The sequence below is a fragment of the Ascidia mentula genome, chromosome 6 (genome assembly GCF_947561715.1).
Source record: "Ascidia mentula chromosome 6, kaAscMent1.1, whole genome shotgun sequence".
Taxonomy (NCBI): domain Eukaryota; kingdom Metazoa; phylum Chordata; class Ascidiacea; order Phlebobranchia; family Ascidiidae; genus Ascidia; species Ascidia mentula.
This window is the reverse complement of record NC_138571.1, coordinates 15604905-15620626: the sequence shown is the minus strand read 5'-3', so window position 1 is coordinate 15620626 and position 15722 is coordinate 15604905. Positions and strand designations below refer to the sequence as shown.

Sequence of the window (15722 nt, the reverse complement as noted above, 5' to 3'; positions counted from 1 at the left end):
GTTATTTTTGAATGCAGTTCAAGCAAATGTAGGCAAAACGAAAACCCACTCCTTTTTTTTATCGTTGTATTCTACCGGTTGGTACATTTACATGTTACTAAATTACATCATTTCCGCACGGTTTTCACACCAGACTCATCCGATATTAATGGTGCAGACAAAACCTTTGATCCTGTTGACCCGGTTTTTGTGTTTTGTTGCAGTTTGGTTGGTGTGGTTTTGTGAAGTTTTGTAATCAGTATTTGTTTAGTAAACAGAAACAAACCAGCACAAACTGTTCTTTGGAGGTGTTGCTTTACATTTTAATATTATTTTTCATTTTGTATATATAAATGAATACTTATTATAATATTGACTCATCATTTTTGACATGTGCTTAATCACATATTATTTTTACTAAATTAACCTCAGTAGTGGTGTTGAAATGGACTAAATTAAAAACCAGAAAGGTATTCACAGTCAATTTGCTTGTGGACAAGTTGTTTAAATAAACAGGTTATGTAAATGAATTAATTGTTAAAAACAGTTAGTCAATGTAAAGTGTATTTTTTTCAGAAATAGCCTAGGAAATATGTTTTCCATTTGTAAATACCAGACCGGACCAGCAAACAACTTGTATAAATAACAAAGACTCTAGATGTGAAAGACAAAAAAGAAAAGTTTCTATGTTATTAAGCATGCTACCCCATTTCCAGAATCAACAAACACCCATTAATCAAACTTCTCGCCAATTGCCACAAAACTATGGCATTGGGTACCAACAGACGCGAACGCAACAGATGGATTATGCCATGATGCGGTCACATGTAGGGAATCAACAACAAAACAGTGGGTATATAGCAGTGGGACCTTCGTCGGGAAACTCTTCTCTTCAGATACCAAGTATGGCATCAGCGACAAGAAATGCGTATTCATCTTATGCTCAAAACATGCAGTCCTTGCCAGGTCAGTCAATTCAAAACACAGCGCGGGGTTTAAGCCAACCCTTGCACTGGCAGAATAATGCAAGCCAAAGAGGGACACAACAAACACTTCCGTCCCAGCCACTTGTGCAGCAATCCCTGATGCAGCTTGGCATACCCTCTGCCAATGCTCAGACTGGACAGCCAGTAATGGGAAATGTTGTTAGCCATGCTCAGGCCACAGCTCAGTTAAGAAGACCGAATCAAGCATCTATTAGCCAAGCAATGAACTTGGCAACACAGGTTTATGGGTACCAACATTCACCGAGCGTTTCACAGCAAATTGGAGGCACATCAGCGACAGCAGGTCCTAGTAGAAGCATGTCACAGATACAGCAACCTAACATGTACAGACCGGGAAGTGAACTACACCCTGGTGTGCTACGAAGTCAGTCTTACTCGCAGCCATCTTCTTCGGAGTCTGTTGAACGAGAAATAGTCCGAGTTCGGTTGGACCAAAAAAAGCAAGCACCAACACCAACCCCGGTAAGTGATTAATTGCTCTGTTTCACTACTCAAATTGAGCATTACTATCCAGTTACAAATATTACTTTATATTAGTTTGGGCAAATTCCTAAGCAATCATTTTGTTAAATAACTTATTTTCATTGCTCTTTAGTATACTTTTATGCTTATTTTCATTGCTCTTTAGTATATACTTTCACAAACTTTAGTGTCATACGTAAGTTTCAATTGCAGTTTATTGGTTGTAATTGTTGTTGTAAATTATGACTGTTACAAACATTTATTTCTTATTTGCATTTACCTAGGCACAGAAAAAAGGCATTCCAGTCAATCTTACCACCACTCCACCTATTGCTGCACCTGTAAGAAAGCGTAGTACCTCAGGATATTCTGGTAAATTTAAACCACAAGTACCCTTGTCTTACCATATTTTAACATAGCAGACTTCTTACAGATGTGTTTTATTATTTTCCATCTGTATTTGCAGATACAAGTTCAAATAAAGATGACGGTGCACCTGAGAAGACCAAAATGAAATTAGGTACAAGTGCATAAGATTGAATTAAGTACTTAATGTAGGTAAATATTTGTCAGTCAAGGTATATATCCCATTCCTCTCAAATATTTCTTGAACACTTCGTATTTGTTTGTATTGTCTGCCATATGATGCATTTTTTAGTTCTTTGTGGCACATTAGAGGTTGTCACATTCAATCATTGTTGGAGTATAATCGTTGTTTGTTTATGCAGAACTTGACGATGACACAAGGGTTGTGATTGATGATGATATAGAAATAGTTGGGTGCAAGCAGGCCGAGGTAATGTCCCACAATCGAGCAGACTGCCCAATTCACATCTTTGTGTAAGTAGATGTTTTTCCATTTCCTTGCATATATGGTAGTTATATCACTTGCTGATAAGAAGTTAAGTGATAAGGTATTGTTACTGGCAGATCCAGACTAGAGGTGTGTTAGGGTTTTACCTACTTCTTCAGTATCCACTACTTAACAAAACAATTTGACTGGAAAAGGGCTTTGCATCTTCATTTGTCTGTTGAGAAATTAATCTTCACATTGTTTATTTCAGCCGGGTAGATTCTGTTACAAGTCCTTGCATTAAGTCCAATGAGAAATATTGTTCCAAGTGCTATTGCTATGTCTGCGACACACTGGCTTCACAGGTACTTATCATAACTTGTAATATTTTCAGTTAAGCCAAATAACTCTGCGTGCCAGGTTGTTAATAAATTTTATACTGGTCAAATAGTTTGTCCTTTGGGTATTCAGGTTGTCCTTGGACTAACAAATGTTGAAAATTGTCTTGTATTATTTGTTGTAATGCCAAGAATTAAACAAAGTCATACCTAATAACATAATAAAAGAATAATTTACATCACATGTTTTACTGATTTTTTGGCCAGATTTTAAAATATCTTATTGTGGTTAGGGCAGATATATCTTATTCCAAGACTGATTTTGTTTTGATCTGCAGTGTAAATTGTGGACGGACAACTCATGTGCCCACTCTAATGCCCACGCAAAAGCTAGCTGCTGGAAAGCACGTCGTAACATGAAGAAAAGTCCCCTAATGAAAAGTCTCACCCCTGAGGAAATAACACAGGAAATATCTGTGGCAGGTACTAGAAAGATTAGAACACTTGAACATGAATTTTAATATTTTGTAGTAGTTATAGCAGAATAGCATTTTATAGTATTCTCAGCATTGCCAACTTTCCTAACATTACCTAAGCTAACAGTCATCCAAAATTTCATTGTATGGCATATATATTTGTTTTGCTGAGAACTTGTGATTCTTGAAATAAATCTAATTAAACTAATTGGTATTTTCCTACTGTTTCAATCTTAATTTACAATTTTAAGTTTAGTAATTCTATCAACATTCAGTTTTGGTTATATTTTGTCCATACTGATAAATAATGTTGTGTTTACCAGGCGAAAAATCAGTGCAGTTCATCATAAGAATCAGGGAGTCGTACATAACATATCGTACCGGCATTCCATGTGACTTCCACAGTGTACCGTGTGACTGTAGTTGTCACCGTGACAACACGCTTAAACCTGAAAGTTGCGTGAGTTGCAAAGCAGTCCACGACCTACGCAAGCGGTTCAAGTAAGTTTGTGTGCAAAACCAAGAATACTTGTTTTTTGGCAATTTGCTGCCAACATCCATTTTTTTCATTTCTTGCTAAATGTAGCCATGTTTTTATGGCCTTTCACTATTAATATGGCTTTGAGCTATCATACATAAAACCTAATTATGCTCATGTCAAGTTGTTAGGTTTAGCAATAAACAAAATGTCATTTACAAAGTGGTTACTATGTATATTGTGACCTCTGCTATCTAGGACACCCATTTTGTGACACCATCTATCATGGCAAAATGGTGATTTTATCCAAATTACAATCCATATTACTACAGACATTCACTGTAGTTGGTAGTTTAAAACATGACATAGACATCACAGCAAAATGTCTTGTCTTCTGTTCTTACATTCTTAATTGTATCTGACATGTTCCTTTCCAGTTATGACCCAGTGCGAAGGGTGATATATTGTCTGTTGGAGGAAATAGAAAAGGACCATTACGAACAGCCTTACTCTGCACTTGTGTTGTATGAAGCATTGTTATCCGAGTTGTGTGCTCACCGGCCAGCTGATTTCAACCATGTTACGTAAGTTTTTGGACATTATTAATGCAGATTAATTTGCCACTGTTTTGATTATTTTTGATGAAAATATCTAATACGTATGGTATATATGTTTCTAATTTAATGCTTTCACTGTGTTCTACTTTAAAACTTCAAAAAATTGTTCAATTTGATTTGCTTGCATTACACAAACTAAACCAAAATCCATATTGTCATGAAACCTGTTATACATGAAACCTGTAACTGTTATGGGGCATTTGTAATTTAACAAAATATGCCGCGTTTTTAACCTTGCATTGTACCTAGCTGGAAAATCGTTGTACTAAAGGATGTCCCTAAAAAACTGGAAATGAACAGACAATTGCAAAGTTCTCTTTTGTATTTGACACTATTTCCTGTTCACAGGAGAATGCCGTCAAATCCAGATGTTCTCTGTCAGTGTACAACACCTCAAATAATGGATGAAAAGGTGGAACCAGCGCTTATAAAATTGTTTACGCTGAATGAAATTGACAAACCCTTCAAGGACAAGTTTTATGCTTGTGTGAATAACTCAATTCAGCCTCTCCAACTAAAAGATGTCATGAAAAGGTGAAGGAATGGCCTGTTAAGGATTATTTTGTTCAGTAAAATTTTCATCGTTTTAGTGGAAAATATGAACTTCTCCACATTGTGAAGTAAAATGTGAAAGTGTGTAAAATTTTCATTTGAGTACAAAAATGCAATCATTACAATCCCCCTGTACATAAGTTTTTTGGTTGACAAATTTTTTTTTATTATCCTTTTTGCACCAAGTTAATGTAGATTTCATTCGAATTAACAATCCAGCTTTGACATTAACTGTGAGGTTGCTGTATGATGGGAAAAATACTGGTTTGACAAATTTTACATGACTCATTGCCTCAAGTGCAATAAATTTCATCATGCCTGACAGGCACAGTTGCAGTAAACGTGTGTTTTCTTTGTCTAGATTCTTGACCATGCGTCATTGGGATGACTTGCTTCTCAGAGCGGTTCTCACTGGACAGAACACATCTGGTCGCAACAGATCCAGTGAAATGCTCAAGGAAACTATGCCCACCATCGAGATGAGAGTGAAGAAATTGGAGAAAGAAAGCAGGTAAATCTTTTAGATATAAATTACTGGAGATAAAAAAACCTCCCTTAAGTTTTTGTATGAGAGCAAGTAGAAAAGCACTTGACTACCACATCTGTATAAACGTTTATATTATTTATTTGTAAGAGCTGTGTAATTATCAGTTGCACAATTGTCACTGGGATTTGCAACTAGTTGTTCTCATCAATGTTGTATTTCACTTTAAGATTATCGGGTTTAGGCTTCTTATTTCCGATGTTGTAAATAATTTGCCATTCTGCTGTTCCCCTTGTATTTTGTGCCGCATGGAGGGTAGTAAGATGGCCAATTTAAACAAAAACCTAATTTAGTAATTCCCTAACTTTTTGCTTGCATGAAATATTACCACATGCGTGCAGCTTATTAGGAAGTTTCTTTTTTGTGGAATATTACCCAAGTTTATTAGGAAGATTTGTTCCAAATACGTAAATATAAAAGTTTCAACAGGAGGAAGAGCGACCTTGTTTAAATAAATTTATTATGCCGCACCCAAGAAAACTTAGAACTACGCACACAGCTTGGAAAATTGAAATGATTTACACGATATCATTCATTATTATTATCAGTTATATGCCAACAACAAAAATTAATGAAATACTATTTTGCAGATATTACGCAATCATCAGATATCTTAAAGTAGTGAAGATTTTCAAACCTCCAAAACATTACGAAGGTGTCTCTGTCCAGTAAGTATTTGCCTGCCAACTTTGACAAACCAATAAAACTTTACATACTTATCTGTCATAATCACCCTGTGATAAGCTCTAACCATACTTTAGTGTCCTTTATTGTGGAAAACATGCTAGTTTCATTAAAAAAATATTTCAAATGATGTTAAAGTTGGTAATCCCTGGATGTTATGTATGTGCGTTTTAGGCTTGTTCTGGAAAAATGGATTTTACGTTACACGGCAAAACTTGGACGTTTCCGTGATGTCTGCATGAAGCTTATTGAATCGAAATCTGTACTCCCAAACCTCTCTGTGGAATTCGCACTGGAATTATTCACTTTGCTCTCTGGCAAAAACCTGCCACCAAACACCCAGTTATCGAACTCATTTGAAAATGGAAGTAAGTTTAGTTTATTTTTTGGTTAGATTTAAACAAACCCATTTTCCTCTGCTGTATACCCTGAAATATCTTTGCTAACCAAGTGTTCATTCCACAGTAACTTCTTATGCAATAACTGGAGCCAACCAGACCGCCCTGTGCCTACTCATGTTGGTTTATATGGAGAGCAACCCTGCAGCATTGGGCGATTTACGATGTTACATGTGGATTGCCAACTGGGTTAACGAACAAAGCGCTTCACTCAATCACACCCTGGTTTCAAAATGGATTAACGACGCTACACAGATAATGAAATTAAGCCAAAAAGTGATGACTTGGCCGGATTCTGTGCGCCTACAGCAGTTCACTCGGAACTGCTTGCCATTTGACCACCAGGTGTCACTGTTTGTGTCTTCCTTGCTTGTCCTTCGCTATGTTACCAAGGTGAATTCCAGCTTCGATCACATTGAAGAATTTGCCGGTGCTTTCAAGGTCAGTTTTTTTTTTTGTTAAAATTCCAAAAAGTGTCTGTAGAATTAAATAAGTATTTACTTGTGCCAAACAGTCTATATAGAGTTAAATGTATCTTCAGAGTGTTTTATAGAAATAAATTGCCCATAGGATCCAGTTAACTGAAATGAAAACCCAAGGCAAAAATCATTGCTATAAGTTAGTGGTCAGTGTGTATGTTTAAATGTAACTGCTGTGGAGTAAATGCCTTCAAAACCCTGATACTTTGTAAGGTTAAAAATAAGTTGCACTCAGTACATGACCTCCCTTATTTAACTTAACTAAAAATTTGCCATTTATCGTTTCAGAACAACGAGTGGGTCTTGTTCTATCTCTTCTCGCAACAAGTCTTGCTGAGCAGCGGTCACTCCTACATACTGAGTTGGCTCACCAAGTACACGTCAACCAACAAGTGCATTGTGACGCATTTTAGCCAAGAGGCGTTGGCCCTGTAAGTTCATTTCTCACAGCGTTTTCTTCAACTTCATACGGCAATTGTGACGTCATCAATTCTCCGTAAACTGCGATTTTTGTAGTTTTTGTTGCAACGTTGAGTATCAAAGAAAAAACGTGCACAACAAATACGCTGTCTTTACTAGGCGCCATGTATCACTAGACTCGACTGGAAATCACCAGGACTGTCCGTGTCCGTTGCGTTGTGCGTTCAAATCTTCTTTAGGATTTGCTTATATGCTGTCACCTTATTGTGTGAGGGTGCACCAACTATCACATGGTTATGACGTCATACAGGTTTTGGCGCCAAAGCACTTTTAACGCTTTTACTATGCGCTGGTGTGGAACGCGCACAATATGACTGTAACCCAAAGCTTGCTTAGTTGCTTACATTAAATATAACCACGTCACTGTAGGGTAGTGTTTCCCAATAGGTGGTACTCGACGGCATTCTTGGTGGTACGCGAGCACCTTTTGGTATTTTGCGGAAATAGTTCGAGTTGTAAAAACCGTAAGTGATCTCAAAATGTTTGTTACCTTATCCCCTAGGTTACTTTGTAACACTCAACTTGGTGGTACGTGTCGAAATTGTTTTACTACGCTACCACAAAAAGGTTGGGAATCACTGCTGTAGGGCCACACAATCCGAACCATATATTAAGTATAGAAAACCTGATCGGGATTCGTGACCGGGATATCCTGGGTTCGAATCCCGGTGTAGTCAGAAAATACTTCACATTTTTCACACTGTTTCATGCGCAGGTTGATCCAGAAAACTTCCCCGCCCGAAGTATTTCCATTTTTCAAGAATATCCTCACCGACACCTGGACAAGTTTTCCCCGTCCTGTTGTGAATGCGGCAGTGAAGATTGCAGCAAAACTCGCCACACGGTATGATTCGTTTTATCTAGTAATGCACCGAAACAGCGCATTTTTTATTCGGCCGAAACCGAATAAACCGAATCTAATTTTGGTATCCATCTCTTTAAACGCAATAAATTTAAACAAATCATGTGCTGGATTGGATCTAATCCTATCATACAGCCTTTTATTGGCACAGAAAGAATAACCTCGACTGCTGTACCAAATGCTTAAAGTTGATTTATTATCATTTCGGGGACAATAAACAAAAAAACGAACACATTCGTAAAGTTTACACAATGATTCAAACCTACACTGAACTTTGCGTATTAGAGTTGGATGCAGTAAAAAGTTTCGGTTTCGGCCGAATTTTGCAAAATATTCGGCCGAAATCGAATAATTATAAAAACCCTAGTTTCGGCCGAATAAATTCGGCAAACCGAACTTTCGGTGCATCCCTAGTTATATCCACTTCAATTTTAATGGAAAGTTGCGCAACACAGTTCTGAATTCGAAGTCTTAAATACGTATATTTTCAACGGCAAAAATATTGTCAAACGAGGCGGTTATTCCTGTATATTATGTGTGCTGGGGGGTATTTTTCTGACGTGTGGGGTTATTTTTCTGGAATTTTGGTCTGCATCATAAAATTGCACGATATCCCAGCATACCAATAGCTTCAGCCGCTCTGTGTTCGTGGCGCTCCGGCGATTTTTATTTATACGAAACCTTGACAACTTGAATCAACTATAGTTACATTGCCTGCAGTGTGGGAAATTATATGTGAAAGTGCCGTAAAACGTGTTGCAGTTGTTATATTAAAGTATTTCAATTATTTTTAGTTTCCTCAACGAAGCAGAAGTTCCGGATGAGGTTGGACCTTTCCTATCTGACGTTCTGCTCACTCAAATTCTTTCTATGCAACTTTACGTGAGTAAACGACGTGAAAAGACAGCGCGAATGGCACCTTTTAGTATTTCGTTTATGACCCACTTGTAACGTATAATTTGAATACCTTAACAGAGTGGTTTTCAAACGGGGTGTCATTTGTGACCTTCAGGAGTGCCGCGAGCTATTCCTAGCATTAACTCTGGTAATTTTTTTACATTGCGGTTTGTCGGTAGTGCAGTGCCATATCGAAGGCACAAATTTTTATTATGATAATACCATCATCTAGAAACTGATAGAATGGCTGGTTATGGCATTCGTGGCCGTCGCTGATTGGTTTGACGCCATTGTGTGCCGCAAATTCCATGTAAATTTCCGCTGTGGCAGCGTATTTCAGTAACGGTTGGGTACCACTGTCCTAACAGTTAAATAACTAGCGAGTCACGTGCGATATCGTTTCTCTCATCCAAATAAACAGAACGTAGAAATCATATCAAACTGATAACTTTAACACAATATTTTGACAACGCATTTTGCATTTTAACGCTAGGTTGTGCTGCTGCAAAAATGCACGAAAAATTACTGGAAATGCTTCGGGCTTTCAACCATATACATACACAGCTATATACCGCAGGCTAAACAGATCGCATCTTATATAATTGGGATTCAATAGAACTTTCGATATACATCCGTCTGTTGTTTTCTTCCTTGGGTTTCCGCTTTTTACCACGTGCCACGTTTACGTTTTTGTATTGTCCTCCACCCCTGTATCGCGACCTTTTGTTCGCTGTGAACGCGTGTCCCAAGGCACGTACCCGTTATTAAGCAGCTTACCACGTGTTACGCGCTTGTAAGTACACTGATCTATAGTACTAATTTGATAAAGAGTGTTTTTTATTGGAGAACTGTGCCGTAGCTGTAACATTGACAACGATTAAAATACTGTATATTGAACCCATTATGATTTGAAAAACGTGTTGTTACCAATCCGTGAGAAAAAATACGCATTTTTACATGGTAACTTTGCATCAGTTATTGTGTATAGAAACAAAATCGAATTTGCTAATTTGTTTTGTTTGTTGCAAAAGGTAAAGGCTTATCTTAGAAATAAAAATTGGCTCAACGCGACGCTACAAGAACAATAAAACGATTGTATGTAAACCTCTGCGTTAACGCGTGATGTATTGCATATTTTCCACAGCAAGACAACGACCTTGCCTTGTGCTGTGAAGTAATCGCCCGTGCCAGTTGTATATGTGGTTCGGTGATGGAGATACGGCGATACAAGCAGTTGTTCCCGCGTGAACATTGGCCCAACAAGTGCTCTGAGATTTTCACCTATTTCGAACAGAAATTCACCAGGTACGATTGTGTGTCTACTTACAATGTTCTGGAGTTCGTTTTGTTCAATAGTTCTGTCGCATTTGTACGGAGTTATGATCGGGAATTACGTTTTACCCAGAACTACAAACCAGAACCACGAAATAATTTGAATCAGACATAAAATTACATTTTTTTAAAGCACTTGTGACGTAATAAAACTATGTCTCTGCAAAAAGAGTCGCCTAACTGACGTCACCACGGGCAGATTCTTGCCAAGGAAGACCATTTTCGGCGCATTATTTTCCAAAAACCTGACTGCACTTACAACTGCTTGTATTATTTCTGCAGAAACCGCATGAAACCGGATGATGTGGCGTTATTTTTACGTTGCGCAGTCATGGAGGGCAACGCCAACTCGGTCCGCATCATATTTTCGCGCTTTACGGAAAAGCACGAGTGTATGAGCAAGGTCGGAGCGATTGTGATGCAAGAGGTGAGTGGGGAATACAAGTTATACTTACGCAAGTTTGCGACCAAAAATATGCCTCTATTTAATGCAGATAGCATTGTCATGTTATGCTTGAAACGTTTTAGTCATCATCAGTTCAATATAATGGCGTGCCTGCAGTGTTTCCTCTTACTGCAAGAATATGAAAATTTTGTATTTTTTGCATTTGTTGGAAATTGTAGTCGTGACGTCGGTTCAAGAAAATTCCTTTTATGTATTTGTTCAAACTCTTTCGAATACATAAAATGATTCCTCGTACTTCGTGAAAAAACAACTTCAGCCGACATGAAATCATTTTTATCACTGTTCTTGTTTTCATCTGACGTTTCTACAGTTTTTCTTCGTCGAATAGCGCAACTGTCCAAAAAGCCACAAACAAAAAAATACCTTTCCGATCAAAGGCGATTGACACAAAAATCTCATTTCCGCAGGTAATCAACATCCTGGACTCACAAGATAAACACGTGATGGATAAACTGGTGATGATGGACGCTTACACGAAGCTGTGCTCGCACGAAACTCTCAGCTGGCTGATATGTGCCAAGTGCTCCGCTCAGGTAAGTCAACGAGGTTAGACTTCCCTTGGACTTTGGTCTCCTACCGCTCTGAAGCTCCTGGGATACGTTTGAAGCTCGTGGTTTGCGTGCAAGATTAGTTCTTGGTACATAGGCTTGTTCTACCACATCATATTTTAAATGTAAATGAGCTACACCGCAATGTATATTTGGGGTTTTATGTGGTCACAATCGATTCTACTGTTCGTCGTCGCATTAATTTGACGTAGCCATTTTACGTACATTGCAGATGCCTTTAGGATGGGTAAAAGTGTGGGTGGCATTGGAGCGTAACGGAATGAGCAAGTTTCTACGGGATTTGGTCAAGCAGATGCTCCACCAATTCACCTCGGTAAGCGTCTATTTCTTTCCGTGGAACTAATAGACAGCTAGATAGAGACGTTACTGGTGCCTAGAGAGAGATAATAAGAGAGAAATACACAACAAGCACATACTGGAAGCACAAACTGATGGTCGGAATTCATGCACCAAATATCATGGGTTCGATTCCCGGTTGGTAAAAAAAACTTGGGACCATGAAGTGTGTTTTTTTTTGTCTGCGGAGGAGAAACTGATGATGATTCGAAGGACGGGATATCGTGGGTTCGAATCCCGGTTCGGCAAAGATATTTTCTCTTAAGAGCAAGATGTGTAAAATAGTTTGCTGTGATCGCGCTCTGTGATAGGGATTCGGGTTAGAGAAGGCTGGTTCGAATCCCGGTCTGGTAGAGGACTGAAGAGGAACCAAGAAAATTTACACCAAGGTTTCTCTACGGTAGCTCGGCCTCTCACGCAGAGAGATTATAACCTTGGTGTGTCTAAGCCAACTATAAATGAACTCAGATGAACCTTAAGAACATCTTGCACATTGGTTGCGTTAAAAGTGCTTTGAAACTATAGGCCCTTATCCGATTTTTTATGGATGAAACCAGCTCCTTAACCATCCCTGTGGGGGAGGGGGACAAAGCATAAAAGGTTGAGAACTTGTATAAACTTACGGGTTGTTTGTTTTAACAGTGGATGAGGGAACTGTGCGAGTTGGAGGAAAACGACGTGAAGCGACTTCTTAAATGTCTCGAAACCTTCGTGAAGAACGTGGTCCAAACGCTCATCCAGTGTCGGTTTCAGAGCGACGAAGTGAAGAACATGTTACTGGAGACGCGACTCGTAATCGCGAATCCGCAGTTGAGAAGGTAGAAGAACTTATAATATACGTTTAATATGTTTAATTGTGTCAGAAGAACGGACTTATTAAAATCCACTATTTCTGGCAGCAACAGCAACACAATATTTGGTAAAAAAAAAACTATTCGTCCAAACCTTTGGTTTATTCAAGAAATACGGGGCGTTACAAGCGTCATTTCGCCAAAACTTAAGAAGAAACATTAACTTTTTGATTACTAGGTTTTTGGAACGTACAACATAGCCCCCTGCCACGAGAACGTAAATTGTTACGTTTTCGCAAATTTCTCGGTGTACAGTGTTTGCGGAGCTTCGGTGTTTCTCCCTCATAGGTTTAGAAATTAAGGAACTTACCTTTATTTCAAAATGTTATGGGCGGCAAAAAGAGATTTAGCTTTAAAAATAATCAGGCCTTGCTTTCCTGTAATCCACTTCGAGAAATTCCTTTAAAACATGAGATTTTTGTGCTCCATTTTCAGAATAAAAAAATGTATTTTTTCTGATACCAGCGACTACGCCAAGATCATCCACACTTCGATACCCTCCGAAAAACCTGCGCCCCCGACCCAAGTTACATCGGCTGCTCCAGCGCTCCCTAAGATTGTCACTCCAACCCCCCAGGTCCAACAGAAACCCCCGTCATCACCTATAAAAAAGCCCCCACCAGCCCCAGTGACTTCACCGAAGCCGTCCACAACCCCTCAAACTTCTACAGCAGCAAATTCTACCCCCAAACTTGATAACGTAACATCGCCTTCCCAACATGTATCCCCCAAAAGGTTAATGTCCCCCGGGCCGGCGAATGGGCCAGGAAACGGGCCAGCAGGGTCTGGGGGTCTTTCCCCTTCCGTTTGTCCCCAGTGCGGCGACCCCATGGTCAATTCGTTTAAGTGCCTGAAGTGCAAAGCTCGACGCAACCGCGACATCAAGTGTCCGAATTGCGGCCAGGTGAACAAGGACTTAAAAGGTTACAGCTGTCGTTTCTGCTACACCAGTTTGCTCACCGAGCTCGCAGCTGGCGAGACCGCATCCGCCACTGACGTCACCAGCCCTCCGGAGCCCCAGAATGCACCCGAGAAGAAAAAGACTAAAAAGAGTAAGAAGAAGAAGCGGCTTGAGAAGCAGGCGTCCAAGGATCTTAAGAGTCCACCTCGTGACGTACAAAGCTCCCATGCGAATTCCGGCTCCTCCAGCGAAACCCTAAACTCGCCTCCCGGGTCCGCTGAACGGAACAAACATCCGACCAAGATCGTTCTCCAGAAGATGAAGTCACAGGATCACGGATCGTCGAATCACAAACACGATTTTCAGGTGAAGTCCGTCTCGACCGAAAAAGAGACGATCGTGTCGCCTGTATCGCAATCTCACCCAACACATTCGAACGCCTCCCTTAAAATCCGTTTTCGCCCGAAGGACAGGATGCCGAAATCCGTGAAAATGCGCACGAATTCGTCGGAATCGAATACGCGTCAGGAAAACCTTTCAGATTCCGACAGCGACTCGGAAAATTTCAAAGATTCTGGAAACTTCTACAACAAAGTGCGTCAACCGGAACAGCGCAAGTGGAACAGCAACGATACGAGAGGTCGAAACCATTCTGGCTCTGACAAACCGAACCCCACTTTCCAACCCCGTTCCCCACCTTACGGCGAGAGCAGCAAAGCGGGCCCGAAAATTCCTCCCTTAATTTTGAAGCGTAAATCTGATGAAGCCGATCGTTCGCCAGTACACAAGCGCGCGAAAGTGGAACACCAAGTCCCAAAACGCGTTCCCAGTTTGTCCAAGAAGCAACGTGACATACTGCAGCGAATGAAAACCGGTTCGAAGCCGAAGAACTCGATCCCCGCTCCCAAGACCGCATCTATCACGCCGAAGAGCCCACCACGCAGCGCCGAGTGGGAAGTGACACGGAGACGCAAACCCGGCCCTGCGAGTCGTACTTCGTATTACGAAATCCACCCACAGTGGCGCATACCAAAACACCTTAAAGTGCCATACACGCTTGACTTGCCGAAAGTGTGCCGCGTACACTTGTCCCCATACCCGCCGAAAATCATGCGACTTATTCATGAACATCAGCCCAATCTGAGGCTAACGAGTCTGTATGCGTGAGGTCTCTCATAAGACCTTCTGTGAAGAAGTCTTATATCTTTGAGAAGAACATTCCATTGCGGTTCAAGAACGAAAATTGCCCAGAATGACGAGATGGTGGTGTGAGGTCTGAGAGTGTATGTGTCGCTGTTACGAATAGATCAGTTTGATACCACCCCCCCCCCTCCCGTGTTGCGCTACAAGAATTTCAAGGGGGGTTCCGATTTGGTTTTGGTTAAAAAAAAACTCCGACTTGTCGAGTAATTTTTTACCAGATTTGCGCAGGTGGACACGAAGGTGGTGGACAATGCAGATTATGGACACTTCACCTACAATATGGCATGTTGAACACGAGCAATTTTTTGGATTGGTTCTTGCAGTCTGGCTGCCACTAGAGGCGGTCCCCCGCTGCTGGTGCCTAATTTATTTTATTTTATACTTTGCTTGTGCGTCGATTTTCAAGGGTCTTGTTTTAACCTGCGCCTTTTGCCGTACAAGCCAGATGACAATGGCTTTTTGTTTTATTTTACGAAATAAAATGTCAAACAAACTACCTTGTGGGCGAAATGTACAGAGCCGTGATTTGGAACGCTACATCGAGCGGTAAGTTCACTGGTTGGTTGTTCGATATTTCTGTCTATTCGTTCTAACCTGAGTTTGAATTGTTGCTGGCTTTGCTTTCGGCAAAGATTTGAATGTAGAAAGTCATTCGGCGCATATCCGTGACGTCATAACCGTCCCCATATTAAACTTGTGGTCTAGAATCTAGATGCTAACGGCATTTTTTAGCAAAAGATGTCGGAGCCGTCGAATAAAATTTTTTTCGCGGCTCCACAAAAAAGTTTTAGATAATGTTTAAGTACAGTTGATTTCTATGATTAATTCGAAGAAAAAAACGTAGGTCAAAGTTCATATCAGAAGCGAACTGAGAGAAAGAATGTAGTTCTAAACTTTTGTCACTTTGTGAGAACCAGTCGCTAAAAGGTAAACTTAATGGAAGTTGAAAGGTTTATGTAGCTACAGTTGTTAAGACCTTGGTTGAGAAAAAATGCGAGTTCTTTTTCAAAGTGAGAGT

At 40.0% G+C, this 15722-nt stretch overlaps 1 protein-coding gene across 1 annotated transcript; it reads left to right on the top strand.

Moving 5' to 3' along the window:
• Window positions 1–560: 560 nt before the first annotated feature.
• On the top strand, window positions 561–15191 carry LOC145905460 (uncharacterized). The gene is made up of 22 exons (XM_082992667.1): window positions 561–1448; window positions 1733–1820; window positions 1915–1968; window positions 2177–2288; window positions 2513–2606; window positions 2918–3062; window positions 3379–3556; window positions 3971–4117; window positions 4499–4684; window positions 5064–5213; window positions 5837–5914; window positions 6105–6298; window positions 6396–6769; window positions 7096–7238; window positions 8003–8131; window positions 8944–9031; window positions 10191–10351; window positions 10661–10805; window positions 11252–11377; window positions 11625–11726; window positions 12392–12567; window positions 13066–15191. The coding sequence occupies exons 1-22, from the start codon at window positions 666–668 to the stop codon at window positions 14666–14668; spliced, it is 5256 nt and encodes a 1751-aa protein (XP_082848793.1). The 5' UTR covers window positions 561–665; the 3' UTR covers window positions 14669–15191.
• The last annotated feature ends 531 nt before the right edge of the window (window positions 15192–15722 follow it).